At 63.9% G+C, this 25,789-nt stretch overlaps 2 protein-coding genes across 2 annotated transcripts; both read right to left on the bottom strand.

The window, feature by feature from the left end:
- Nucleotides 1-676: 676 nt before the first annotated feature.
- Nucleotides 677-8,977, bottom strand: PDXP (pyridoxal phosphatase). Its single transcript, XM_055141161.1, has 2 exons — nt 8,341-8,977; nt 677-1,825 (listed from the first exon to the last, which is right to left on the bottom strand). Exons 1-2 carry the CDS (start codon nt 8,924-8,926, stop codon nt 1,509-1,511), a joined length of 903 nt encoding a protein of 300 aa, XP_054997136.1. The 5' UTR covers nt 8,927-8,977; the 3' UTR covers nt 677-1,508.
- A 3,199-nt stretch (nt 8,978-12,176) lies between these two features.
- SH3BP1 (SH3 domain binding protein 1) lies at nt 12,177-24,123 on the bottom strand. Its single transcript, XM_055141138.1, has 18 exons — nt 24,012-24,123; nt 23,013-23,055; nt 22,594-22,698; nt 21,657-21,733; nt 21,453-21,564; nt 20,941-21,017; nt 19,891-20,035; nt 18,970-19,038; nt 18,778-18,868; nt 18,410-18,555; nt 17,918-18,029; nt 16,767-16,848; nt 16,597-16,677; nt 15,889-16,005; nt 15,185-15,282; nt 14,903-15,020; nt 13,634-13,728; nt 12,177-12,781 (listed from the first exon to the last, which is right to left on the bottom strand). Exons 1-18 carry the CDS (start codon nt 24,068-24,070, stop codon nt 12,414-12,416), a joined length of 1,995 nt encoding a protein of 664 aa, XP_054997113.1. The 5' UTR covers nt 24,071-24,123; the 3' UTR covers nt 12,177-12,413.
- Nucleotides 24,124-25,789: the final 1,666 nt, after the last annotated feature.

Here is a 25,789-nt window from a genome sequence, read left to right as displayed (position 1 = left end):
GACAACTTGTGACAGGCCTGACATTCAGCAGTCAGCCCAGGTGCCAGGGGGTTCAGTGTGACCCCACCCCCATGCCTCCCTTTCATTTTTACAGAAAGTGCTCCAGCTTGCTGGAGTCACTTGGGTATGATGCTTGGATTCATTTTTTTTCAGGGGAGCGGGTGGAGGTTGGGACTCCACCCAGTTTGTTCAGGGGTCCTGGCTCTGCACTCAGAATCGCTCTTGGCAGTGCACAGGGACTATATGGGATGCCGGGGATCGAACATGGGTCGGCTGCATGCAAGGCAAGGATGTACCTGCTGTACTATCTCTCCAGCCCCCACGTGATACTTGTGACCTCAGTCCCTCGCCATGAAGGGGGCTAAGAATAAACTCGCTAATGTGTCCAGGGGGCACTGAGCATGCATTCTCAGGGGGCGGGAGGCTGGAGCGCACACATAAGGAGGGTCCTTTGGAAGCTGGACCGCGCATAGGGAGGGCGTCGGTCCACCCCATCCTGTCCCTGGCACCGCATGGTCTCCCGAGAAGCCCCGGGAGTAGCCTGAGCATTGCTGAGTGTGGCCCCACGCCCCTCAGCAATACTCCCACTGCAGCCCCAAAAGAATGTTCTGGAATGGAGAACGACCACCTCCTTCCGGGCGAGTTTTCCCCCTGGGCCACAGCCAGAAACCCACAGTGACACTGAGCACTTTATTAAGTCTGTGGGCACAGCGGGGGCGGAGGCGGCGGGGAAGGCCGGCCCCGCGCCCCCGACACTGGCACATGATAATAAATAGCGGGGGTGGGCACGGGGACAGGTGGCACAGAAAACACTGACAGTGGAGAGGGGCTCAGGAGCGGCCCCTGGAGCTGTGGCACGGGCGACCCTGGGGCAGAGCCTCGAGTGGGGACGAGCAGCTCACAGCCGGGCGCCCCGGAGCCCCCGCGGCCCCCCAGTGCGTGAGTGTGGGGGCGCCGTCCGCCCTGGGCCTGGATTTCGGGACAGACATCTCCATCCCTGGCTGGTCCCCTCGAGCCTGGACTGTCAGAGGCCACTGTCCTTTGGAACTGTTCCACCCAGTATCACCCAGGACCATCAATGGATCACAATTAGCGGCTGTTCTAGGACAAGATAAGGCCGAGACGGCTCAGTGTTCTGAGTTGGTCTGTCCGGCCTCGGACAGTCATGATTGATTCCCGGAGACCAGGACCTCGGACGGGGCCGCAGGAACCCAAGGCCAGGACCTGGGGCGCTGGCGAAGCTTAGGGTCAGGTCAGGGGGTGCTGGGACAGGGGCCCAGCGGCGGGACCTCATGGGAGAGGAGGAGACGGGGCTGGGGCTGGAACCAAGGCCGCCTGGCTGGGTCAGGCCAAGGTCAGCTGTTGGGGACAGGGGTCACCTCCGGCCACAGCTCAGGGGAGGCCCTAAGGCCTACCCTGGGGCCAGAGTCTGGGGGAGCCTCCGGGGTCTCTGGGCCCCGAGCCTTCCTCCCTGGGGCGAGGCGGGGCGGGGAGCTGCCGCGGGGGGCTCAGTCCTCCAGCCCCTCGATCAAGTCCGCGATGCTCTCCACGTAGTAGTGGGGCACCAGGTCGTGCCGGCCGGCCGCCAGGTAGGCCTGCGCCTCGTCCAGGCGAGAGACGCCGGTGAGTGTGAGCACGGTGGTCAGGCCGCAGCGGTGGCCGAAGAGGATGTCGGTCTCCAGGCGGTCGCCCACCATGAGAGTGCGGGCGGGGTCCACGCTGAAGTGCTCCGTGATGCACTCGAACATGTAGGGGCTGGGCTTGCCCACCACCACGGCCTCGCGGCCCGACGCCGTCTCCACGGCAGCGGCCAGGCTCCCGGTACCTGCGGGGGACGGACAAGCGGTCATGGGTGGGGCTGGGCAGGGCAGGGGGGAGTCAGGGTCCCAGGGAGGCAGCAGGGCTTGGGGCAATGAGACCCCGAACTGGGTCCCGGATCATGGCCACGTCTCCATGTGGGGGACAGCAGGGACTGTGTCCGTGTCCTGTGTCCACCTTTCGTGGCCAGGTGACCAGCCCCTCTGGGCCTCAGTCTTTTCATCTCTAATATGGGGGTGCTGGGGCTGGAGCGATAGTACAACGGGTAGGGCATTTGCCTTGCACGCGGCACCCAGCATCCCTCCCATAGGGTCTCCCAAGCACCGCCAGGAGATTCCTGAGTGCAGAGCCAGGAGGAACCCCTGTGCATCGCCGGGTGTGACCCAAAAAGCAAAAAAAAAAAAAAAAAAAAGGGGGGTGCTGATGGGGTTTGTCTCACTGGGAACTGAGCGAGCGCCTGGCTGTGTGTCACCAGATAAACCACACAGCTTTTCTGTTCACCAGGACTGGCAGGAGAAGGGGGACCTCAGTCTTTTTTTTCTTTTTGGGTCACACCTGGCGATGCTCAGGGGTTCCTCCTGGATCTGCACCCAGGAATCTCTCCTGGCGGTGCTTGGGAGACCCTATGGGATGCCGGGGATCGAACTGGAGTTGGCCACTTGAAAGGCAAGTGTCCTCCAAATGTGCTATCGCTCCAGCCCCTGGGGGGAGGGGCCCTCAGTCTTGCCCACATCCTTGGGCAGGGTGTGCCTTGGGCTTGGAGAAACCCTCAGAGCTGTGCTGATCGCTGCAAGAATGAGGGTTTCAGCCTGGAGCGGTAGCACAGCGGGTAGGGCATTTGCCTCACACATGGCTGACCCGGGTTCAATTCCCAGCATCCCATATGGTCTCCGAGCACCACCAGGAGTAATTCCTGAGTGCATGAGCCAGGAGTAACCCCTGAGCATCGCTGGGTGTGACCCAAAAGGCAAAGTAAATAAATAAAATAACCCTCAAAAACCAAGGGGGCTGGAGCGATAGCACAGCGGGGAGGGCGTTGGCCTTGCACGCAGATGACCCGGGTTCGATTCCCAGCATCCCATAGGGTCCCCTGAGCACCGCCAGGAGTAATTCCTGAGTGTGAATGCAGAGCCAGGAGGAACCCCTGTGCATTGCCGGTTGTGACCCAAAAAGCAAAAAAAAAAAAAAAAGAATGTGTGTTTCTGGGGCTGGAGTGACAGTGCAGTGTGTAGGGCGCTTGCTTTGCACGTGGCTTGCACGTGGCTGACCGGAGTTCGCTCCCTGGCATCCCATGGGGTCCCCTGAGCACTGCCAGGAGTAACACCCCTGAGCATCGTGGCACACGTCCCAGAAATTAACCAAAAAAAAAAAAAAAGAATGTGGGCCGGACAGGGGCACCTTTGACCCAGTCAGCCCCTGCCAGGAAATGGACCAAGGTGGCAAACTCAACCAGGCGACAAATGTCACAGGCGCAGAGCTGCCCACGGCCAGCGGCTCTGGCAGCAAACTTGTGGAATGCGGCCCGGGTGGAACAATAGGAGGCTGTTCCCGGGGACGGTGCTCAGTGGCCCGACCCAGGACCATCTTGTCCGCACAATGCGTGTCCTGTGGCCGTCGGGAGGAGCCTGCAGCTTGCCCGGGGCCCCAGACGCTGAAGGCCTCGCCGTCAGGCGTGCGTGAGCAGCAGTTACACACACGCACTGCTAAGGCCGGAGTGACAGCACAGCGGGGAGGGCATTTGCCTATGTGCAGCCCCGGTTCCATCCCTGGCATCCCATTGGGTCCCCTGAGCACCGCCAAGGTCATTCCCGAGCACCGGCTGGGTGTGACCCAAAAGGGGGAGAAAAAAAGTTAAAGGTCATCTTAGTGACACATAACACAGTACGTAGTCTTCTGTCAACTAAACAAAAACAAACTCCGGGCCAGAGCAATAGTACGGCAGGAAGGGCATTTGCCTTGCACACGGCCGACCTGGGTTCGATTCCCAGCATCCAATAGGGTCCCCAAACACCGCCAGGAGTAATTCCTGAGTGCAGAGCCAGGAGGAACCCCTGTGCCTGGATGGGTGTGACTCCCAAAGCCAAAAAATAAAAATAAGGGGGCTGGAGCAATAGCACAGTGGGGAGGGCGTTTGCCTTGCACGCAGCCGACCTGGGTTCGATTCCCAGCATCCCATAGGGTCCCCTGAGCACTGCCAGAGGTGATTCCTGAGTGCAGAGCCAGGAGTGACCCCTGTGCATCGCCGGGTGTGACCCCCCAAAAAAATAAAATAAAAAAAAATAAAGTTTACATTAAAAAAAAAAACCTATTGGTCCAGGGATAGGGGGGCACAGAGCCAGAGCCTGGGGTCTCAGTGCTCGCACCCTATGGGCCCCTGAACAATGTATGTGGAGTAACTCTTAAGTACCACCAATTATGGTCCACAAACAAAAGACCAACCCACCTGGGAGGGAACACAGGTGGATACAATGAGAAAATGTCAGGAGCCGGGGAGAGCGCCCAGGGCTGGAGGCACTCGCCTTGTACACGCTGACCTGACGGATGACGACGCGGGTTCCACCCCCAGCACCTCATATGATCCCTGAGCCCCACCAGGAGGGTCCCTGCCCTGAGATAGGATTAAGGCCTGAGCGCAGCCGGCTGGGGCCCAAAACAACAGCAAAAGTCAGGCTTGGGGGGCTGGAGCGATAGCACAGCGGGGAGGGCATTTGCCTTACACGGGGCCAATCAGGTTCAATTCCCAGCATCCCATATGGTCCCCTGCGCACCGCCAGGAGTAATTCCTGAGTAGTGAGCCAGGAGTGACCCCTGAGCATCGCCGGTTGTGACCCAAAAAGAAAAAAAAAAAAAGTCAGGCTTGGGTTCTGGAGCCACACCTGGCGCTGCTCCGGGGTCCCTCCTGGCCATGCCATACAGGGTGCCGGGGAGCAACCCGGGTCAGCCCAGGCCAAGGCAGGGATCCCCCATTCTAGTTTCTAGCTTCCGGTCTGGAAATCCTCACTGGCATCAATTTACAAACAAATTAGCTACTGTCCAAACACACGGCAACACAATTTCAAACTGTATCCTTTGCTCTTCTCCAGGATCAGCGCTGGGGGCTACCGAGGTGAGGAGGAAAAATCTTCAGGACTGAGCCAGACGGGCTGGAGCGATGGCACAGCGGGGAGGGCGTTTGCCTTGCACGCGGCCGACCCTGTTTGACTCCCAGCATCCCATAGGGTCCCCCGAGCACCACCAGGAGGAATTCCTGAGTGCAAAGCCAGGAGTAACCCCTGTGCATCGCCCGGTGCGGCAGACTCGGTTCGATCCGCTATACCCCGTATGGTCCCCGGAGCACCTCCAGGAGTGATCCCCAAGCGCAGAAGCAGGCGTCACCCCTGAGCATCTCTGGGTGTGACCCCCTCCAAAAAGATTAAAAGAAAATTCTACAGGATTGTATGGGCCGCCCTCTCACTGCGGCCTTCAGGTTCGCAGCTAATTTCTGGACGGTGGCAGGAAGTAGCCACCGGGGCTGTGAATGTCACGCATCCGGGCTGCCCTGTTAGTAAATCTGTCACCCCCCCCTCCGCTGGCCCCAAATGTTTATGTTGCCTGTCCCCTCGTCCCCACACTGGCGGGTCAGTGGCTGGTGCTTGATGTACTTAAGCTAAAGGCCTAGGGTTTTTTTTTCCCTTTTTGGGTCACACCCAAGTGATGCTCAGGAATGACTCCTGGCTCTGCGCTCAGGAATTACTCCTGGCGGTGCTCGGGAACCATACGGGATGCAGGGAATTGAACCCGAGTTGGCTGAATGCAAGGTAAGCACCCTCCCCGCTGTGCTATTGCTCCAGCCCCGGGCCTAGAAGGTTTAAGGGGACCCAGGCCCGTCCTGGGCCAGAGAGACAGTGCAGTGGGGAGGGCACTTGCTGGTATGCGGTTCAATCCCTGGCTGTCCCTTAGGGTCCCCCGAGTCATGCCAGGATTGACCCCAAAGCAGAGAGTAAGGAGCAAGGCCGGAACACAGCTGGTGTGGCCCCCAAACAAAACAGGACATTTCAGCCGCCAGCTTCTTCCTTCCCCATCGCCATGGACCGCCCCCATAGGAACCCCCCTCCTCCACTCACCTACAGTGCTATTACTGGTTTGGGACCACACCTGGTGGCGCTCAGGGATCACTCCTGGCAGGCCGGGGGCGGGGGGAGACCCTATACAGTGTTAGGGACCAAATCCGCATCGGCCCTGAACCATCTGTCAAGTCTTCAGGAATATTTGGCAGCAGCTTCTCAGTGCAGCAACGGTTCAGACACCCAACCAGGGCGGCAGCGCGGCCTGTGCTGGGTTCCTGCTGCCCCCTACTGGCTGTGGGAATGAATGACCAGCAGCGCCAACAGGCACCGACACAGCGGTACTGAGGGACAAAAGCCCTAGACTGAAAGGGCTGAATGCAAGTTTTGCACGCAGTAAGCCTGGGTTCAATCCCCAACCTCACATGGTCCCCCAAACAATCTTAAAGAAAGAAAAGAAAAGAAAATGCCTCCTCCAGGACGTCTTCCCAGATTTCTTGAACTCTAGGTCCTGTGTACCAAGCCTTTACTGTACCAAATATCATTCTACTGTGTCTGCTTGATCAGTACCACCACCCGGTCCCCTGAATGGGGGATCAATGCCTCTGTGGGCCAGGGACCACCAGAGACAGCGTTCTGACTCTGTCTGCAGCCTGCTGACGGGGGTTCTCAGTGCCCACACACAATCCTACAAAGTCAGCCCCTCTGCCATCTGTCCGATCCTGAGTCAAACCCCGCAGAGCTGGCACCCACTCCTGCCTCTGCTGCAGGTCCGAGACGCAGCTGACAGCCGCGGCGTGGGGACTGCGGCTTGGCAGAGTCAAGCACAGGCCTCGCGCGCGTGTGAGGGAAAAAATAAGCCAGAAGAGTCCCTTGGATACACAGGGACAGGGAACGGGAGGGGCCCAAGGACCAAGTTCAGGGGCCAGAGTGATAGTCCAGCGGGGAGGGTGTTTGCTTTGCACATGGCCAGCCCGGGCTCGATCCCCGGCATCCCAAACAGTCCCCCAGCACCGCAGGAGTCATTCCTGAGTGCAGAGCCAGGAGGAACCCCGAGCATCGCTGGGTGTGCCCCAAAAAGCAAAACAAATAAACATTTAAAAGAAAAAGTACCAAGTTCAGGGGGCTGGAGCGATAGGACAGTGGGGAGGGCACTCGGCTTTCCTGTGGACAACCTGGGTTCGACCCCCAGCACCCTGTGTGGGCCTCCAAGCTTGTTAGGAGTGAGCACAGAGCCAGGAGTAAGCCCTTGAGCATCACCAGGTGTGGCCCCCACACAAAACCAAAAACCCCAACAACCAAAGTTCAGGTTCATGTTCCTGGGTCACCTCCAGATGCCGTTTTCTTCCCTTCTTCCTTTCCTTCTGTCCCTCCCTCCTTCCTTCCATCTCTCCTCTCTCCCTTTCCTTCCTTCCTCTCTTCCTTCTTTTTTTTTTTCTTTTTGGGTCACACGTGGCGTTGCACAGGGGTTCCTCCTGGCTCTGCACTCAGGAATCACTCCTGCTGGTGCTCAGGGGACCATATGGGATGCTGGGAATCGAACCCGGGTCAGCCGCATGCAAGGCAAATGCCCTACCCCACTGTACTATCTCTCCAGCCCCCCTCTCTTCCTTCTTTTGTGTTTTTCTGGTTGTTGTTGACTTAGGGGTGACACACACCCCATGGTGCTTGGGAATCACTCCTGGCGGGGCTCAGGGGTGTCCTGGGGATCGAACCCGGGTGGACCCCATGCAAAGCAAGAGCCCTCCCTGCCGGTCTGTGGCTCCAGCCCCTTCTTTCCTGGGTCTTCCCTGGAGGTGCTGGGGGCGCGCAGTGCTGGGGCTGTCCCTGGCGGGCTGGGATGGACGTCAGCCCTGACCCCGACCTTCTCCTGGCCCCCAGCCTCGGTTTCAATGAGAGAGGGGCCGCTGACTCCCATGTCCAGAGAGATCTGGAAAGACACGCAGTGTGGGCTCAGGGGAACTTCCGGGGTCTCTTCGGCCCGCTGACCACCGACAGACAAAACCTAAGCCGGGCAGAGGTGCCAGGGGGCTCAGGATGCCCGTTTCACACCGAGACAGGCGTGAACTTACGTAACTGAAGGGGCTGACCCGGCCACGGAGCTGGAACTTGATCTCTGGTCAAACTCCATCAGTTGCCCGCACACCCGCCTCCGACAGCGTCCTGGGGCAGGGTCCTAAGCCCCCTGCAGCCGGGCAACCCTTCAGGCTTGGCCGCAAAATAGCCCTTGGGGCCCGGGGTTCCCGGATCTCGCCTGCATTTTGTCCTGGGCCGCAGAGGCCCTCATCTGTCAAACGGGGACCCCCACAGCTGCCCCCTCCCCCCAAAGCGATGGCAGCGCGCGCTGCTCCCGGGGGACTGTGGCACCCTAGGTTCTGGCCGGGTGGGGAGCCGGCCATCAGCCGACCCCTTCCTCGTCATCACCCCCGGGCGTCGCCCTCGGTTTCCCCCCGCGCGTCCCCGCCGGCCCCGCGCTCACCCGGGGTCCGGCTGCCGTCGCTGAGCGGGTGCCACGGGTCGCGGTCGGTGGCCACGAGCAGGCAGTCGGGGTCGCGCAGGTGCGCGCACGCCTGGCTCAGCTTGGCGAAGGAGAAGTGCTCATCGTAGCCCACGAGCACGGCGCGCACGCGCGGGGCGGCGGCGGCGGGGTCGGCGCGGGGGTCCCCGGGGTCCCCGGCCAGGCGCAGCCCAGCGGCGCGCAGCTCGGCGCGCAGCCCCTCGCCGCCCAGCACGAACACGGCGCCCGGCGCGTCGGGCGGCCCCGGCAGGCGCTGGCGCAGCAGGCGCGCGGCGCACAGCGCGGAGCTGAAGAGCTGCTCGGGGCACAGCCCCCCGAAACCCAGACGCGCGAAGCGCAGCGCCAGCTCGGGCCGCGCGCGCCGGCTGTTGTTGCTCACGAACAGCGCCGCCTTGCCGGCCCGCGCCAGCCGCTCCACCAGCTCCGGGGCGCCCGGCACGGTGCGGTCGCCGTTCCACAGCACCCCGTCGCAGTCGAACAGGACCCCCTGCGCCCGGCCCAGCACGTCGCGCAGGGCCGCGCCGCGCAGCCGCTCGCAGCGCGCCATGCAGCCGCCCGCCCGCCCGCGCGGCTCTCCGCCCGCGGCCCGAGCGCGCCCGCTGCCCTCCCCGCCGCGACCAATCGCCGCGCCTCCAGGGCCCAGGGGCGGGGCCACCGCCTGGCCCGCGGCCAATGGCGGTGAGAGTGGCGGGGAGGCGGGCGGAGCTTAGAGGAAAGGCGGGACGCGCGGCGAGGACCAATAAAAACCCAGCCTGGGCTCTCGGGCTGGGAGACTGGCGTGCTTGCTGACTAATAAACTTCGAGTAATGGAACTTATCCCTCGACTCACGGAGCTCCTCACCCAATCGGAAGCGTAGGCGGGCCGGTTGCTAGGAGAAAACAGATGCTGATGGAGGTAGCATCTTTTGTGTCAAATCTCAATGGCCTCTGAACAGTGGAAGGCTGGGTGCGCGGTGGGGTGTGTGAGTGTGATGGAGAGAGGTGCAGGGTGTCTTTTGTGGTACTGTCCCCCCCTGGACTAGGCCAATAATTCTCCTGGCAGGCTGTGCTGTTCGCTTCTGTTTTGAATTTTTTTTTGGGTGGGGTGAGGGTGGGGGTTGACACCGCAACGCTCCTGGCTCTTCACTCAGGGATCATGCCTGGCAGGGTTCCGGTGACTGTATGTGATGCCGGGGTTTGAACCTGGGTCAGTCGCGCGCAAGGCAAGCGTCCTGCTAGCTTTCCGCCCCTGGTGTTTGTTTCTTCTTCTTCTTCTTTTTTTTTTTTTGCTTTTTGGATCACACCTGGCGATGCACAGGGGTTACTCCTGGCTCTGCACTCAGGAATTACTCCGGCGGTGCTCAGGGGACCCTATGGGATGCTGGGAATCGAATCCGGGTCGGCTGCATGCAAGGCAAACGCCCTACCCACTGTGCTATTGCTTTAGCCCCTGGTGTTTGTTTCTTAAGCTATATTTATTTATACACGGCAACAAGCAAGGCCCCTTGACAACACTGGTTTTAAAAATACCCACTGGGGCGGGGCTAGAGAGATAGCACAGCAGGGAGGGCGTTTGCCTTGCACGCAGCCAACCCGGGTTCGATTCCCAGCATCCCATAGGGTTCCCTGAGCACCACCAGGAGTAATTCTTGAGTGCAAAGCCAGGAATAACCCCTGTGCAATGCCAGGTGTGACCCAAAAAGGCAAAAACAAACAAATAAACAAACAAAAATACACACTGGGGGCGGGAGACCCAGTACAGCAGATTAGAAGCTTGCCACAATCAACCCCGGTTTGATTCTCTGCACCACGGAGGGGGCTCCCCAGCACCACCAGGAGTGACCCTGGGGTATCCCAAAGTCAATCAAACAAATAAAAATGCTTGTGCTGACGCTGGTTTGGTCCCTGATGCTGCCCACGAAAGTGAAGAGGCCCGTTGGCAGGACCCCGAGCTCCTGATTTGTTTTGAGAGTACCCCGGGCCATTTTCAGATTTCCTTGTTTCTAAATCATACTTGGAAAGTCAGTGTGACTGGGCGCCCCGCCAGCCTTTCACCGGAGTACCTGGGATGAAGAAGCCGGAGAAATAGTGACCAGTTGCCTCGGAGTGACAGGTGACCCAACCGCCTTCTTCCCGGCTTGGGGAAGTGGGGTGTTGAAACCCTGAGGTTGTCTGCCGACTTCTGAGAAAGTTCCTTGTGCTTCCAAAGACCTGGGGAAAGTCGCCGCTCTCACCCAACCTCAGCGACTCTCCCCAGCGCTGGGCGCAGGGTCTCTTCTTTGCTCACTATTTCACTTGGGCAGACCTGGAAAGAATTTTCAAGGACACCTCCTTCAGGAAGCCTTCCTTGACCTCCCCCAACTCCCCGTGCCACAGGAACAGAAACTAGAAAAGCCTTGTCAAGCTGAAAGCCACTTAGCAGCCTTTAGGCCTTTTTTTTTTCCTTGGGGGTGGGGGATTCAAAAGGAAAAACACATCATTTATTCTATTTATTCTTTCACTCATCTATCTATTCACTTTACCCTTTCTATTTCTTTTTTTTTTTTTTTTTGGGTCATATCCCTCGATGCACAGGGGTCACTCCTAGCTCTGCACTCAGGAATTACCCCTGCAGTGCTCAGGGGACCCTATGGGATGCTGGGAATCGAACTTGTGTTGGCCGCGTGCAAGGCAAACGCCCTACTCGCTGTGCTATCACTCCAGCCCCCTATTTCCTTTGTTTTTAATAACCGTGAGATAGTTACAAAGTTTTCATGATTTTCAGTTATACAATGATTGAACACCCACCCCTCCAGCAGTAGAGCCACCAACTTCTACCTCCAGCAAGAATGCCGACTTACAGGAGGACTGTTCGAGAGGCTCTAAGCTCAGTTGTCTTGGAAGCCGAGAGCCCCAACTTTCTCACCTACTTGAAATAAAAGCCCCGCACCCCGATCTTCCCTTAGGGACACCCCATCACCTGCATCACCTAAGGACCACCAAGACAGTTGGGAGTTGATTTTCCACCCCCTTGCTAAGTTACACCCGGCAGTGCTCAGGAGCTACTCCTAGCTCAGTGCTCAGGGGTCAGCCCTGGCTGGAGCTCAGGGAGCCTTGCAGCGCTGGGAAGGTGCGAAGCCTGTGAACTTGCCCTTCGCACCCTCCTGGCCCGGCCCGACACCTGGTCCTGATGGTCAGTTCCGGTCAGTTCCGCCGTCCGTCCCCCGTGGCTAGGTCCGTGGTGATGAGGCTGAGTTAGGGCCGAGCCTGGTGGCTGGCACGGAGCAGTGGCAGGGGGCCTGGCCCATGAGTCTCTCTCCCTTGGGTCTTCTCTGGGACCGCCAGAGGCTGGGGGGGGAAACAGACCCCACAGCCACCCACGCTTACGGGTCGCTTCCGTGAGCCAGGAAGAGTCTGTCTTTCCATTGTTCTTGAGTCACACCCAGTGATGCTCAGGAACCACTCCTGGCAGGCTCAGGGCACCCTCCGGGACGCCGAGGATCGAACCTGGGTCAGTCTCATGTGAGGCAAGCGCCCTCCACACGGTCCCGTTGCTCCGCCTCCGTCCGGACTCAAGCGCCGCCCCTCGAGACCACGTGACCTTGCGATCCCGGCCGGGTCTCAGCTGAGTGCCCGCGGGCAGCTGCCCGGACCCTGCGGAAGCCACGCGGCCCGGAGGGATGCCCGAGGCGGCTGTGTCCCCGGAGAGGGCGGGCCGGGCACAGCGGGAGTGATCAAGCAGATGCCGACTCCAGTTTTGCTCAAAATAATTTATTCATCGGCCTTACAAAAAAATATGTCGGCAAGAGAAAAATAGAAGTCTGGGGGTGGGGGGCAGGCAAGCTCTCCTTCCGCCCGGTGGCACTGCCAGGGGCATCGGCTCAGAGGTCCCCAGGCCTGGGGTGGAAGAGGTGAGGTGTCAAGTGGGGGTCTGTCCTGGGTCCTCCTGGCTGGGGGCCGACCCAGCAGGCATCAAGGCACGTGGAGGCCAAGGCTGGGGTCCCGGACCCCCCATGGCCGTTGGGAGTGGGGAGCAAAGGGGGGCGGGGGCGGCGGTGTCGGCACAGGATGATGGGTTAGTCGGTCTCGGAGGCCAGGCTCCGGGGTCTGGGCTGAGGGGGGTTGGCTGGGGACGTGGGGGCGCTGCCTCCGGCCCCAAAGGCTCCTCCGTCCTCGGGGCCGCCCCCGGGGTCCCCCCGCTCAGGCCCGCCCGCGGACACGGGGCCCGGGGAGGCCTGGGAGCGGCGGCTCTGGCGCCGGGCGGGCTGGGGGGGCACAGGGGGCAGGGGCGGGGGCACGGTGGGGGCCCGGAGGGTGCTGCCGACCAGCCGGCGGGGCAGGGCCCGGGGGGTCACAGGGCTGCCAGGGGGGGCCGGGGGGGACATGCGGGAGCCGGAGATCTGGGGGGGCGGCACGGTGGGCCGGGCGGGGGCCGGGCGCTTGGCTGTTGGAGTAAGGGAGGGAAGTCAGGGCATTGCCAACACGCTGGTTGGTTCTGACCCACCTCCTCCCGGAAGCCCACCAGAACTGCCCCTCTCCACTCTCAAGCATCCCTCCACCGGGGTCTCCTGGACGGGGTCTCCACCCAGAGTGGGGCAGAGACTCAGCTTCCCCAGTGTCCCCCTTGGGAAGATGGCGTGCAGGCAGACGGGAGGGCAGCCCCGGTGACACCTGAATGCCCCCCACAGGGTGCGGGGAAAGGGCCCGGCTGTCCGTGGGGCCGTCCTGCCTCCCCTCCCTGTTCTCTTGCTTTTTTTTGGGTTTTTGTTTTTTTTTTGCTTTTTGGGTCACACCTGGCGATGCACAGGGGTTACTCCTGACTCTGCACTCAGGAATTACCCCTGGCCATGCTCAGGGGACCATATGGGATGCTGGGAATCGAACCCGGGTCGGCCGCGTACAAGGCAAACGCCCTACCCGCTGTGCTATCTCTCCAGCCCCACCTCCCTGTTCTCTTGCTTTGGTGTGTGTGGGGGGGTCTGGGCCACACCCAGTGGTGCTCAGGGCTGACTCCTGGCTCTGTGCTCAGGGAGCACTCCTGGAGGGTCCCATCACACCCAGAGCCCGGAGCATGCGCCAGGCAGGCCAGAGTGCCCGCGCCCGGCCCTCTGGGGACCCTGTGCCCTCCAGCCTGATGGCCGGCTCCGTGGGCCACTGGCTTTAGAGCCCAGGTGCCCCACGCGTGTCCGGCTGTGCCACGCCACGGCCCCACGTAAGACAGGGCCAGGCTGCAGAGTCGGGGGTGACCTGGGGTCGCCCAGCCCCTCCTGCCCTCCTCTGTCCCCCATGGACTCACTCTTCCGAGCCGTGTCCTCCGCTGGGCTGGCCGTGTCCGGGGTGGCCCTGGTCACCCTCGGGGAGGCGGGCCTGGGGGGAGGCGCAGCCTCCGTCCTGCCGAGTCAGGCCAAGGTCAGTCAGGCCTCGCAGGGGCGCGTGTCCCAGCCACAGGCTGTCTGGGTCCCCCTGGGCCCGGCCTGGGACTGTCCCCTAAAGCGTCTCCCCAGACACGGATACCAGGACAGGACCCAGGACCCGGGTCCTCCGAGTCCCGGGTTCCGTGAGCCCCCGCAGGTGGGAAGCAGGAGGAAGCAGGGCCCCGGGTGCCCCATGAGACGCAGGATGTCCCATGGGCCCGAGTGGCCGAGGCACAGGGTCCCCGGCTCCCTCCTGCCTGCGCCAGGCCCTGCACAACAAAGGGCCCCAACTGGGAGGGCTTATGTGACCGCAGGGCTGAGGCTGCCACCCCAGGGGACCCCCAAATCTGCCTGATGCTCTTACGAATTCTTTTTTTTTTTTTGTCACTCCTGGCTCTGCTCTCCTGGAAGTGCTCAGGAGACCATCTGGGATCGGACCTGGGTTGGCCGCGTGCAAGGCAAACGCCCTTCCCGCTGTGCTATCGCTCCAGTCCCAAACGTTCTTCTTGGGCGAGGAAGACACAGAAAGGGCCGGAAACCAAGCCCAGGTGCCTCCAACAAGGCGAGCACTCTCGCTCTGAGCCACCCATCCCCCAGAAATGGACTCTTCACTTCCCCCCAGCCCCAGGGTTTGGCCAGTGGCGCTCTGGGGCTACTCCTGGCTCTGTGCTCAGGGGCCACTCCTGGTGGTGTCGTGCCGGGTAGTAAACGGGGTCAGGCTCAGGGAAGGTAAGTGCCTTAACCCCTGGACTCTCCCTTCTTTGGGGGCCACTCCTGCTGGTGCTGGAATCCTGCCCCCCCCTGCACTTGGCCCACAGCAGGTGCCCTTGGGGACATCCTGCTCAAAGGAAACAGGCAGCCACGTGTGTGCACTGGAGGGACAGGTGGGAGGCGCCCTGCCCATTCCAGAATGATCCCCCAGGCAGCCCCCACAGTGGCCCCAACCGCCAGCGTCAGAAACAGCGCCCCCTGCTGGTGTGAGCTGCCATCACAGATAAGGGACGCGTTTGGCTCCCCTCCTCCGGGGTTCCTGCCGCCCCCACCCAAAACTGGGAAGCCGAGTCAGGGCTGGTCTCCCAAGGAGCCTGAGAGGTAGGCCTTCGGGCCAGCACAGGGGGCAGGGGCGGGCCCTCCAGGCCACCGTTCCCCACCTTTCCTTGGCCGGGCCTGGCACATCGGCAGCCGGAAGCTCCCACGAGGCTGGCCTGTCGCTGACCTTGTCCGGGGGGGCCAGGGCTGAGAAGAGGCCGGACACGTTGAAGGTGACATCTGCAGACAGCGGGCGCTTCCTTCACTCCTGGCCCCGCCCGCTCGGGGCCCCGGGGCCTCCCATCCCACAGCCGGGAAAAGCGTCTCCCCCAGGTGCTGGGGGGTTACGGCTGAGCCCCCCCATGAGGGCTCCAAGGGCCGGGCGCGCCAGGGGAGACAGTCACCTCCGGGGAAGAGGGTGTCCGCGCTCTGGATCAGGGCCTCGACCACACCCACCACCTGAATGGACGATACGGACGCCGCGTCCAGCTGGGCCTGGTCCCTGCGGCGGGGCAGGAAACGAGAGACATCAGGCCACTGAGTCCCGGTGGCCCCTCACAGCAGGCGCCCCCCCCATCTCCAGGCTGGCATGCCACTGGGATCTCCAAAGCACCACCAGGGGTGACCCTTGAGCACTGAGCTGGGAGCAGCACTGCTGCGCATGGCTGGCTGTGGCCCCCGAACCAGAGGAGGAAAAGAATCTCTCCCGCAGCACAGCCTCGACTCGCTGCCGTTTCTCCGTTACTGTACCAGGTTCCCAAAGCAAAAACCTGCAGTTTCTCATTTCCCTCCGTGGGGACACGGGGAGCTGGTGGCCGGGGAGGACTCTGGGCCGGGAAGGGGCGGGGACGGGAACGTTTCTGGGCCCCAAGAGCGGATGCCCGGAACACCCCACGCCAGAGGCCCCCGACCCCGCGCTCCTCACCCGGAGCCCCCCACCCCCGCCCCTCGCCCAGCGCGCTCTGCCCCCCGCACCCCTCGCCCAGAGCCCCCCACCCGCAGCTCCCCATTCCCGCCCCTCCCCCGGAGTCCCCACCCGACTCCTCCCCCAGAGCATCCCCGTGCCCCACCCCCATGTTGCCCCGCCTTCCCGCAGCCCACCCCTCACCCCTCCTTTTCCGGCGGCCACAGCAGGTTGGGGCCCAGGACGATGGCGATGTTGCTGGGCGTCATCTTGTTCACCTCCTGCTCTTCGGCCAGCCGTGCCAGGAACTTGAGCAGGTACCTGGGCGGGAGATGGGCCAGGGGGGTCAGGGCCACGGGGGGCTTCCGGGATTCCCCCTCTGCTCTCGCGCCACGGGGCTGAGAACTGCCCAGCGGGGGGGCTTCCAGGGAGATGCCCAGAGGGCTGAGCGCACCGGGACGCCAGGTCTGACCCCCGCGTCCCTTGGCTGCCCGAGACCCCCAGGGACAGCCACCAACTGCACCTCCCCGAAGAAAAATCATCACGTGATACTGGTGCCAAATGCATGCCAGGGGCTATGAGCACGGAGTACCAGCCAGCCACCCTGCAGAAGGGCGGGCGTTTCCAGTGAGGGGGCTGGGCCGGGGAGATGGGGGCCCCTCAGAACCGCCCGGCTGCAGAGGCGGGGTCTGGCGAGCGCGCAGGGTTATGGCACTTTGCTGCATGTGGCCGAGCCCGGTCTGAGCCGCTGGCAGCACACAGGATCGCCCCAGCACTGCCAGGAGCGACCCCCAAAATAAGAAGGCTTTCCAAAACAATGGGCTAGAGTCCTGGGTTCACCGCCTGGGTCACACCAGGCGACAGCCCAGCCCAGGGCCCTGAGCGGGGCAGAGGAGGCAGCCCGGGGCTCACCTGAGGTTTCTGAGGTTCTCGGGGGGCAGCCGGCTGCACACGTCCTTCAGGGCCTCCAGCCGCGGGCCAGCCTCCTTCAGGCTGGGAAGGGGGACAGGGCGGGGAGCTGAGCCACCCCTGCGGCCTCCCCTCCCCTGACCCTCCCTCCCCAAGGCCCACTGTGTCCTCACCTGGCGGCCCTCATCCAATCGTCGTAGAGGTCAAAGGTCATCAGGGGCTCTGGCAATTCCCGCAGATAGGACTTGAGGGCACCTGGAGGTAGGGATGGAGGTGTCAGCCCCAGCCCCAACCTGCACCCCAGGACCTGGCTCTCTCCTGGAGAGCCTCCAGCCTTCCCTCACGCTTGTGTCTCGTAAGACCAGCTCGACTCCGGGGCACTCCTGGTTCTTTAGAGAAAACGAGGCAAGTCAGTGGCCATCAGCCCCAAATGCACAGCCGTTTCGGGGGGCTCACCCCACAGGGCATCCCGGGGCTGGGGCCAGAGAGAAATTACGACAGCGGAGATAGTCGCCTTGCCTGCGGCCGACCCACATTTGATCCCTGGCACCCCCCATCGGGTCCCCTGAACCCTGTCAGGAGTGATCTCTGAGCACAGAGCCAGGAGCCAGCCCTGGCTCAGCACAGCCGAAATCCAAGAGATCAAAATTCCAGAGATAAAAAATCCAAATAGCCGGACTGGAGTGATAGCACAGCGGGGAGGGTATTTGCCTTGCATGCGGTCGACCTGGGTTCGATTCCTAGCATCCCATAGGGCCCCCAAGCACCGCCAGGAGTGATTCCTGAGTGCAGAGCCAGGAGGAACCCCTGAGCATCGCCGGGTGTGACCCAGAAAGAAAAAAAAAATCCAAATATAAAACTACTAGTTCAGGGGGCTGGAGCGATAGCACAGCGGGTAGGGCGTTTGCCTTGTACGCGGCCGACCTGGGTTCGATTCCCAGCATCCCATATGGTCCCCTGAGCACGGCCAGGGGTAATTCCTGAGTGCAGAGCCAGGAGTGACCCCTGAGCATCGCGCTGGGTGTGACCCAAAAAGCAAAAAAAAAACTACTAGTTCAGTAGTCTAGGCGCTTGCCAGGAATGTGGCCAAACGCAGTTTGGTGCCCGGTGCTCGGAAACGATGTCCCGGGCGCACCAAGGAACAGCCCCCGAGAGCCAGGCAGACGCCCCCCCCCCCCGCCCCCCGAAACCCAGCGCTTCACAAAAGAAGCCCCGAGTCAGGGCTGGGCGGGAAGGTCAGGTCAGGCTCTGTCCCGGCCACTGTGGGGGGCAGCCCCGGGGACCCCAGTGCCCCCCGTTGTGCCTCGCGCCTGGACTCACGTACCTGCCACGGCGTGGGGGTCGGAGCAGAACTCCTGGAGGCCGAGGGGGTCTGAGGCCAGGGTCTGCCTGAGGCGCTTCAGCACGGAGGCCCCGGCGGCCAGGCGGAAGAGGCCCTGGTGGGGACACGCGGGGGGGGAATGTCAGGCGTGGCGGGGGGCTAGGAGGGCACCCCGGGGCTGGTGGGGCCTCAGTGTCCCCGCAGGATGGAGGGCAGAGTGGACAGTGCGGTGCCGTGTGCTGGGGGTCTCGCAGTGTATCACCCCAGTGTCCACCCGCCAGTGTCTTAAGTGGGAGCCGAGGTCTGTGCAGCCGGGAGGTCCTGGAGGGCTTTGGGGCCACGGCTAAATGCTCAAGGCTCATCCCAGTGCTGGGGGGACAAGCGGCGGGCGGGAGGGGGGCGGGGCGCGGGATGCAGCCCTCTGGCGCCCCTGGTGGCAGGCGTGGGCATCAGCACCAGCTGCAGTGTGCGGCCCTGGCCAGAAGGGGGCGCTACCTCTTCCTTCATGCCCTCGGACAGCAGCATCAGGACACAGGCCTCAATGGGCAGGGCGATGTCCCGGCCCAGCTCTTGCAGGTGGGTGCCCAGCGACACCCCATACACCCTGGAGAAGGGGGTGGCCGTCATCGAGGGGGAGGGGTCTGCGGGGACGAGACAGATCAGGCTCCCCGACCCCTGGGGTCCAGAGTCTCACCCCACCTCCCGGACACACAATCCCCAAGGACACCCCCACACCACGCCCCCCACCCACCTACGCCCCTCATTCCAGTCGGGCTCCCCCAAGGCCCCTGCTCTGGGTCCTCCTCGGCCCCCGCGACCTTTCAGAATGGGGGGCACACTTGGTCCCCACTGCGGCCGCCCACCTGCAGGGCCGTGGTTCTCTCTCAGCTCGGCCAGGGCCGTGTCCAGCGAGCTCAGGGACTTGCGGTGATAATCGGCCTGAATCTCCATAAACTGTGGGCACAGGGGCACCCCGTAGAGGAGGTGAGGGGAGCCAGGCCCGGGAGCTCAACCCCACCCCCACCCCCCACCCCGAGGCCTGGGGCTGGGCTCACGTGGATGAAGTAGTTGGCGTATGTATCCTCCTTGGTGGCGAAGTGGTACAGGTCGGCTAAGTACTCGTCCTGGGAACAGAGGGGCGGGGGTGACCCAGTGGGATGGAGGCACAGAGGGGAAGCAGGCTCGGGGGGCCCGGGACTTGCCCAAACTGGGCAAGGGGGTCCCGGCCAGCTTGTCCTGCTCAGACAGCACTAGAGACCAGCTCCCAGGAAACCTCTCACACTTTTTTTTTGAGGGGGGTCACACCCAGCGATGCTCAGGGGTTCCTCCTGGCTCTGCACTCAGGAATCACTCCTGGCCGTGCTCGGGGGACCATATGGGATGCTGGGGATCAAACCCCGGTTGGCTGCGTGCAAGGCAAACGCCCTCCCCACTGTGCTACTGCTCCAGCCCCAAACCTCCCACACTTTTTTTTGGGGGGTCCACTCAGTGCTGGGGATCAAACCCGGGGCCCGGCTCCCCAGCCCAGCCCTGAACTCAAGTATGAAATTTACTTGTTTATTTGTTTTGGCTTTTTGCGTCACACCCGGCGATGCACAGGGGTGACTCCTGGCTCTGCACTCAGGAATCACTCCTGGCAGTGTCGGGTGAGGGCCAAAGGGGATGCTGGGGATCGAACCCAGGCCAGCCGCATGCAGGGCAAACGCCCTCCCCGCTGTGCTATCCCCTCGAGTGTGGAATCTACAGCTTCCAACTCCGACCCGTGTCCACAGGTGCCGGCCTGAGCGCACTGGACCACCCGCTGGACCCACTTACTCAGCCCCCTGGCGGGGAGAGCTCCAGGCCCCGGCTGTATCCAGAGCTGGGTTTCCCGCTCTGCAGCCCTGGGCAGCGCTCGGAGCGCCTGTGACCCGGGAATGCCACTCTGCCACCCCTCCCCCGACCCGGGCACGGACGGACCCCCAGCCGCCACCCACCTTGCACTGCTCCACCTTCCTCTTGAGCTCCTCCTCCTCCTCCTTCAGCGTCTCCACCTTGTTGGCGGTGGCGGTCGAGCTGTGAGTGCCCTGGCCACTGCCCAGGCCCTGACCGCCGCCCGAGCTCTTCGCGGCCTGGTTGAGCCTGGGGACAATGCCAGGGAAGCGCAGTCACCGACCCACTGCGGGCCAGAAGCCGAGTGTCCCCTCCCCGTGGGATCGGGGGTTCACACACGCAGTAAATCCCGGACTGGGGGGGGCTCTGCGGGAAAGCCGCGGGCCTTGCCTGCGGCTGACCCCGGTTACTTCCGGCATCACACGAACCCCGAGCACTGCTGGAGGGAGCCCTGGATGTCCTGAGCACTGGCAGGTAGAGCCCTGGAGGTCCCAAGCACTGGCAGGCAGGACCTTGGTGATCCCGGCAACATACCCCGGGGCCTCCTGCCGGAGCGTCCAGTCCATTAGGCTAGGGACACTGGGAGTGGCCCCTGGGCCCCCTGAGCACTGCCTGGGAGGACCCCCGCCTCCACTCCCCAAACACGGAAGCAAGAGTTCCACAGCGGGCCAGAGTGACAGAACGGGGAGTGCGTCTGCCTTGCGTGCTGCTCGCCCAGGTTGGATCCCCAGCATCCCATAGGGTCCCCCAAGCACCGCTAGAATGACTGGCGCGTGCAGAACCAGAAGTAAACCTGAGCATCGCTGGGTGTGACCCCAGAAGCAATAAATAAATAAAGTTGATGGAAGGAAACAAACACTATTTAAAAAAAAAAAAAACAACTCCAGCAGGGTGGGCAGACGGTGCTCTGGGGTGCCCCTGGTGGTGGGCTTGGAGATCACAGCCATCCTGCGTCAGAGAGGCGCTGGGGGGGAGGGGGTGGGGTCCTTCCAGGGGTCCCCCAACTGGCAGATCCACGTGCCTCTGCACACAAGCCCGTGCACACTTGCCTGCCCAGAGTTCCCAGCACAGACACCTCCCCACGCGGTGCTTTAGGGCCCCGCTGTGGCACCAGCCCGTGGACCCTCCCCACTGTCAGAGGCCAGTGCTCCCACCTGCTCTTGAGGGTGCTCCAGTCAGATACCAGCTTCTGCAGCCCCTTCTTGTGCTTGAGGATGGCTGGGAGCTCCTCCTAGGGGCGGTGGGGGAGGGCGTCAGGGCATGGGGTGGGGGGGCCAGGCATGTGTGCATGCATCTGTGTACATGCATGTGTGTACGTGTGCATGTACATGTATGAGTTTTCATGTACTTGTGAGCATGCATCTGTGTGCATGCATGTGTGCATTCATCTATGTATGAGTGCATGCATGTGTATGCACAGGTGTGCATATATATGCATATGTATATATGTGCACGTGCATGCATGTACATCATGCATATATGTGTGTGAGTGTATATATGCATGCCTGTATGTGCATGAGTACATGTACATGTGCATGCAGGTGTGTGCACAGGCCTGTGTATGTGCAGGTGTGCATGTATGTGCGTGTATGTGTGTATGAGCAGGTGCAGGGGTACATGCATGCGTGTGTGCACATGTATGCATGCGTGTGCAGCAACACGTCACCTCGCTCAGCCTGCTGAGCGGCTGCAGGACGTCCTTCTCCAGGGCCATCTCGAACTCGGCCAGGATGCGGGCCAGCTGGTTCTGGATGACACAGCTCATCTCCAAGGCCTTCCTGCGGGCACGGCAGCAGTGGGCTCCCCCGCCCTGCTCCCGGCTCAGGGTCCCCCCCGCCCCGCCCCAGGCCTCCAGGGGGCCCGCACTCACCCCATGCTGGAGTCAGGGTCCAGCTCCTTGAAGCTCTCGGCCATGGTGGTGGACAGCGCCATGAGCGGGAGCTTCTTCTGCAGAGAGGGGTGGGGCCAGCCTGACACGCGTGTCCGGAAGCCGGCACACACCTGAGTCCCTCGGGGCAGCGCATGCCCGAGGCCCGGGAGGACAAACTGGGGTGTGTCATGTCATGTCACGGGTGGTGACAGCGCTGGGGGTGGCACCCATCCGGCCCTCCCCTCCCAGAAGCCACTGGCTAGGCAGGAATGTCACATCACGTGTGAGGCTGGAGTGTGTGTGTGTGTGGGGGGGGCCTGCCCAAGGTCGTGGGCTGTGCTCCAGCCCCGGGGACTGAGCGGCTGGTCCTGAACGCCGAGGCCAGCCCCTGCCTGGCTAACTCCTCTCCTCCCCGGCTCCGGCTCCAGTGCTCGGCCAGCCTGAGCTGCTGGATAACTCCCAACTCCCAGAGAACGCAGCTGCGGGCTCAGAAACCAGGGTTCGACTCTCAGTCTGGCCTCTTACTCCCTGAATACCTCCCTGAGTCACTGGATCCAAGTCCCCGTTTCCTCGGGGGACTCAGCGCTAGTCAGGCCGGGATTGGCATTCTTGTGAAGCAAGTACCGGCGTGTCTTAGTGACACATGAGCCATAATCGCTCCGTGAATGCTGGGGGTGGGTTAACCAACCCCAGGGAGAGGCCTGCCAAAGCCAGCTCTGTGCCACTTCCTCCAGGAAGGCCCCCGGGGTTGTCTCGGCAGAGTCTGCTCTGCACAGGGTGCTGACTGGCCGGAGAAGTTCAATGTGATGTCACAGGAGGTTGGTGGATGCCAGGGAGGGTATCAAGGAGGAGAGAGGCGGCCTGAGGGGGTGCCCCCTGGGGGTCCCAGGATACAGCAGTCTTCATGCCCGCGCTGCCGCAGAGAGGCCTCACTCACCACCCGCTTGTCCATGTCCGCCCCGCTCTGGCCCTGCAGGCAGGCCAGCAGCCGCTTGTGGACATTGTGCGCTGCCCGCTTGGCCGGCTCCAGCCGCTGCTCCACCTGCGAGGGGATGCGGGGTGTGGGGTCACGGGAACGGCCACCCCACCCCTGGGTCTGCCTTTGCAGGGGTGCTTGGGGCTGACTCCCGGCGGGCGGGGGGACCCCGGGGTGGAGCCCAGGCCGGCCACAGGCAAGGTCAGCCCCTGGCCACTGGGCTAAGGCCCCGCGCCCCCCTACCCTGTCTTCCCTCTTCTTGGGGACCCATGGCCCAGAGCTCGGGGATGAGTCACTGGGCCCCCAACACTTGTCCCGCCCAGCCCGCAGCGCACCTGCGCCAGCCTGTCCTGCCACCCGCCGCCCGCCTGGGCACGTACCTGCTGCAGCTCCTCTCCCAGCAGCTCAGCCGTCTCCGGGGTGCTGCGGGGGGCGGGGGAGCCAGTGCTGAGCCGCGCTGGGCCAGCACCCCCCTCTGCTCGCCGCGCCCCCCACAGGCCCCTGGACCCCAGCTTCTTCCAGGGCCGCCCACCAGCCCCTTCCGGTCCCAGCACATCTCTGCTCCGCCTCCTCCACCCGGGGCTGAGTTCCAGGAGGGGCGCTGGGGAGCCCCCCCCTGGGGTCCGCCCTCTCTCTGCACAGCCCCCCAGGCAGCCTCCAGGCACGGAAGTGCATGAGCGCAGCCCCCAACTCTGCAGTGCGGGGGGGGGGGGGGGGCCGGGACGAGGGGCCACTGAGGCCCGGGGCGCAGGGGCGCAGGAGTCGGGGGTCCCGCCGCCCAGGCCTCCGTGCCAGGGTGAGACTCGGGCCGGATCCCCCAGCCCTGCGCTCAGACAACAGGAAACGCACATGCTGGGCGGTGGGGGTGGGGGGAGAGGGGAGCGCCCCAAACTCCCGGCTTCCGCTCCAGCCTCTCACGGCCTCCTGGCGGGAAGCGGGGAGCCCAGCGCGGGGCTGTTTCCATCTGAGCGGTGACAAAAGCAGAAGCAAGATAGAGAAGCAGGAGGCTCTGGCCTGCCGGCGGGGCGGAGGGCCGGACCCTATCCCGGCCCGGGCCCCCGGCCCCCTGCCCTCCCCTGCAGCCCAGATGGCCGTTTCCTCCCCCACCAGGCCACCAGCGGGGTCGCTGTCCCCATTGCTCAGAAGGGACAACTGAGGCCGGGGAGGGCCCCCCCACGCAGAGGCTCCTCCGGGCCTGATCTGAGCCACCCCCTCCCGCGCCCCTGCGCTCGGGGGCTCGGGCCGCCCCTGCCGCCCCGCGCTGCCCGGCCCGGGTGGACGGGGCGCCCGCAGCGCAGGCGGGGCGGGCAGGCCCGGGTCAGCGCGGGGCCGGGCGGGGGGCCCGGCGCGGGCGGGAGGGGACAGCGGGGGTCACTCACCGCCCCAGGCTGCCCGTCTGGGCCAGCTGCCGCATGCGGTGCAGCTGCCTCTTCATCATCGTGGGGCGGCGGCGCGTGCCCCCGGCCCAGCCTGCTGCGCCCCGGCGGCTCGGCCCGGATGGGGGGCGGCGCGCGGCGCTTCCTGGGCCCCGGCTCGGCTCCCCGCCCCGGCGCCCGCGGCTCCGCCCCCGGCCCCCCGGTCACTCCTCTCCGCCCGGCTTCCGGGCCCCCCGGCCGCCCCCGGCCGTCCAGCGAGTGTGGCCGCGCCGCCGCGCCCGGCCCAGGTTGTGCGCGCCCCGCCCCGCCCGCCCCGCCCGCCCCGCCCGGCGGGAAGCAGGTAGAGGGCCGCGCCCCTGCGCCCCTGCGCCCCGCACCCCCGCCCGCACGGCCGGTCCCCGGCCCCAGCGCTGCAGGAAGGGCCGGGGGCTTGTGCTTCCGGGCCGCGCTCTGCAGCCGCGACCCCCGGACAGCCCCGCGGGCCGCCGTCGGGGCTCCCTGCCCTGGCCCGGCACCCTGCCAGGGGGGCCACCGCGACCCTCCCACCACACCGCCCCACCCGCGAAGGTTCCTCCCTCGGGGAAGCCCTGGGGAGAGCTTCCTTCCTGGGGCGGCCAGGGGGTGCGGGCTCTCTGCCCCCCCTCCGCCAGCGTCGGAGCCCCGTCACCACCGGGGAGCCGCTCATGCGCCTACACCCCCGTGCCCGGCACCCCAGGCCCCTGCACCCAAATGCCTCGCACCCCTGGGCCCCAAGGGCGACGCCATGGCCCCTCCCTTGAGCCACCTCTGCCAGCTGCCCAGCTCAGGGCCTGGCACTGGGGCAGCTGCTGGCCGCTGGCCGCCCTCTGCTCCTGCAGGGCAGAGAGGGAGCAGCGCAGGGGGGACCCCCTGGAGCTGTGGGGAGGCTCTGGGGGATCACAGACTCAGTTACGGCGGGGGGCGGGGGGGGGGAGGGCTGGGCCAGGCTCCCCGCCCCACGGCGGGCCCCTGTCAGGGGTCTCCTGCTCCTCTCCCTCACGGCCCGCGCCCCCAAGCTCGGTGGCAGCGGGGCCACCTTCTCGGCGGACTCCCGGGCGGCCAGCAGTGCTCGGTATCATCACGTGCCACCGGCCGTGCAGGCCTCCGTGTCCTCGGTGTCGGGAGGGACACCTCCAGGTTCTGGCCCGCCCCCAGAGCGGCCCCGCCCCCCACAGCCCAGCCCTCCCCGCCTCCCGGGCCAGGCCTGCCTTGGGGGTTTGCTTTTTGTTTGGGGGGCCACCCTCACCCGTGGTCTGTGCCCCGGGATCACTCCTGGCGAAGGTCTGGGGACCAAATGAGGTGCTGGGGACTGAACCCCGGTCAGCAAGGATGTGCAAGGCTGGTGCCCCCCCATCCCCCCAGCCAGCGCTTCTAAAGGCCTGTCCCAGCCTAGCCCTGTGGGAGAGGGCGGGGCCTGTCCATGGCTGCTGGGAGACCCCCAGCTACAGGTGGCCTGGCTCTGCCCTCGGCCCCCACCTCCCCAGAGGGCTACGCTGAGCTCCCTGCAGCCCCGAGTCCCAGCCAGCCCTCCCTCTGCTGTGGGCATCTGGAATATGCCTGCTGCTTCCGGAGGCGGAAGGGTCTAGAGATGGGTTTCTAGAATGTTCCTTGGGCACCTGGGAAGGGTTTGGAATTCCAGCCTTGAGGCTCTTCCGGCTGCTGTCAGAAGCCATTGAATTGTTTTGTTTTCTGCTTTTTTTTTTTTTTTTGCCACACCTGGGAATGCTCAGGGCTTACTCCTGGCTCTGTGCTCAGGGGTCACT

Source organism: Sorex araneus, chromosome 6 (assembly GCF_027595985.1).
Source record: "Sorex araneus isolate mSorAra2 chromosome 6, mSorAra2.pri, whole genome shotgun sequence".
NCBI classification, from domain to species: domain Eukaryota; kingdom Metazoa; phylum Chordata; class Mammalia; order Eulipotyphla; family Soricidae; genus Sorex; species Sorex araneus.
Note: the sequence above shows the minus strand (reverse complement) of the source record. Positions and strands in the feature narration are given on the sequence as shown.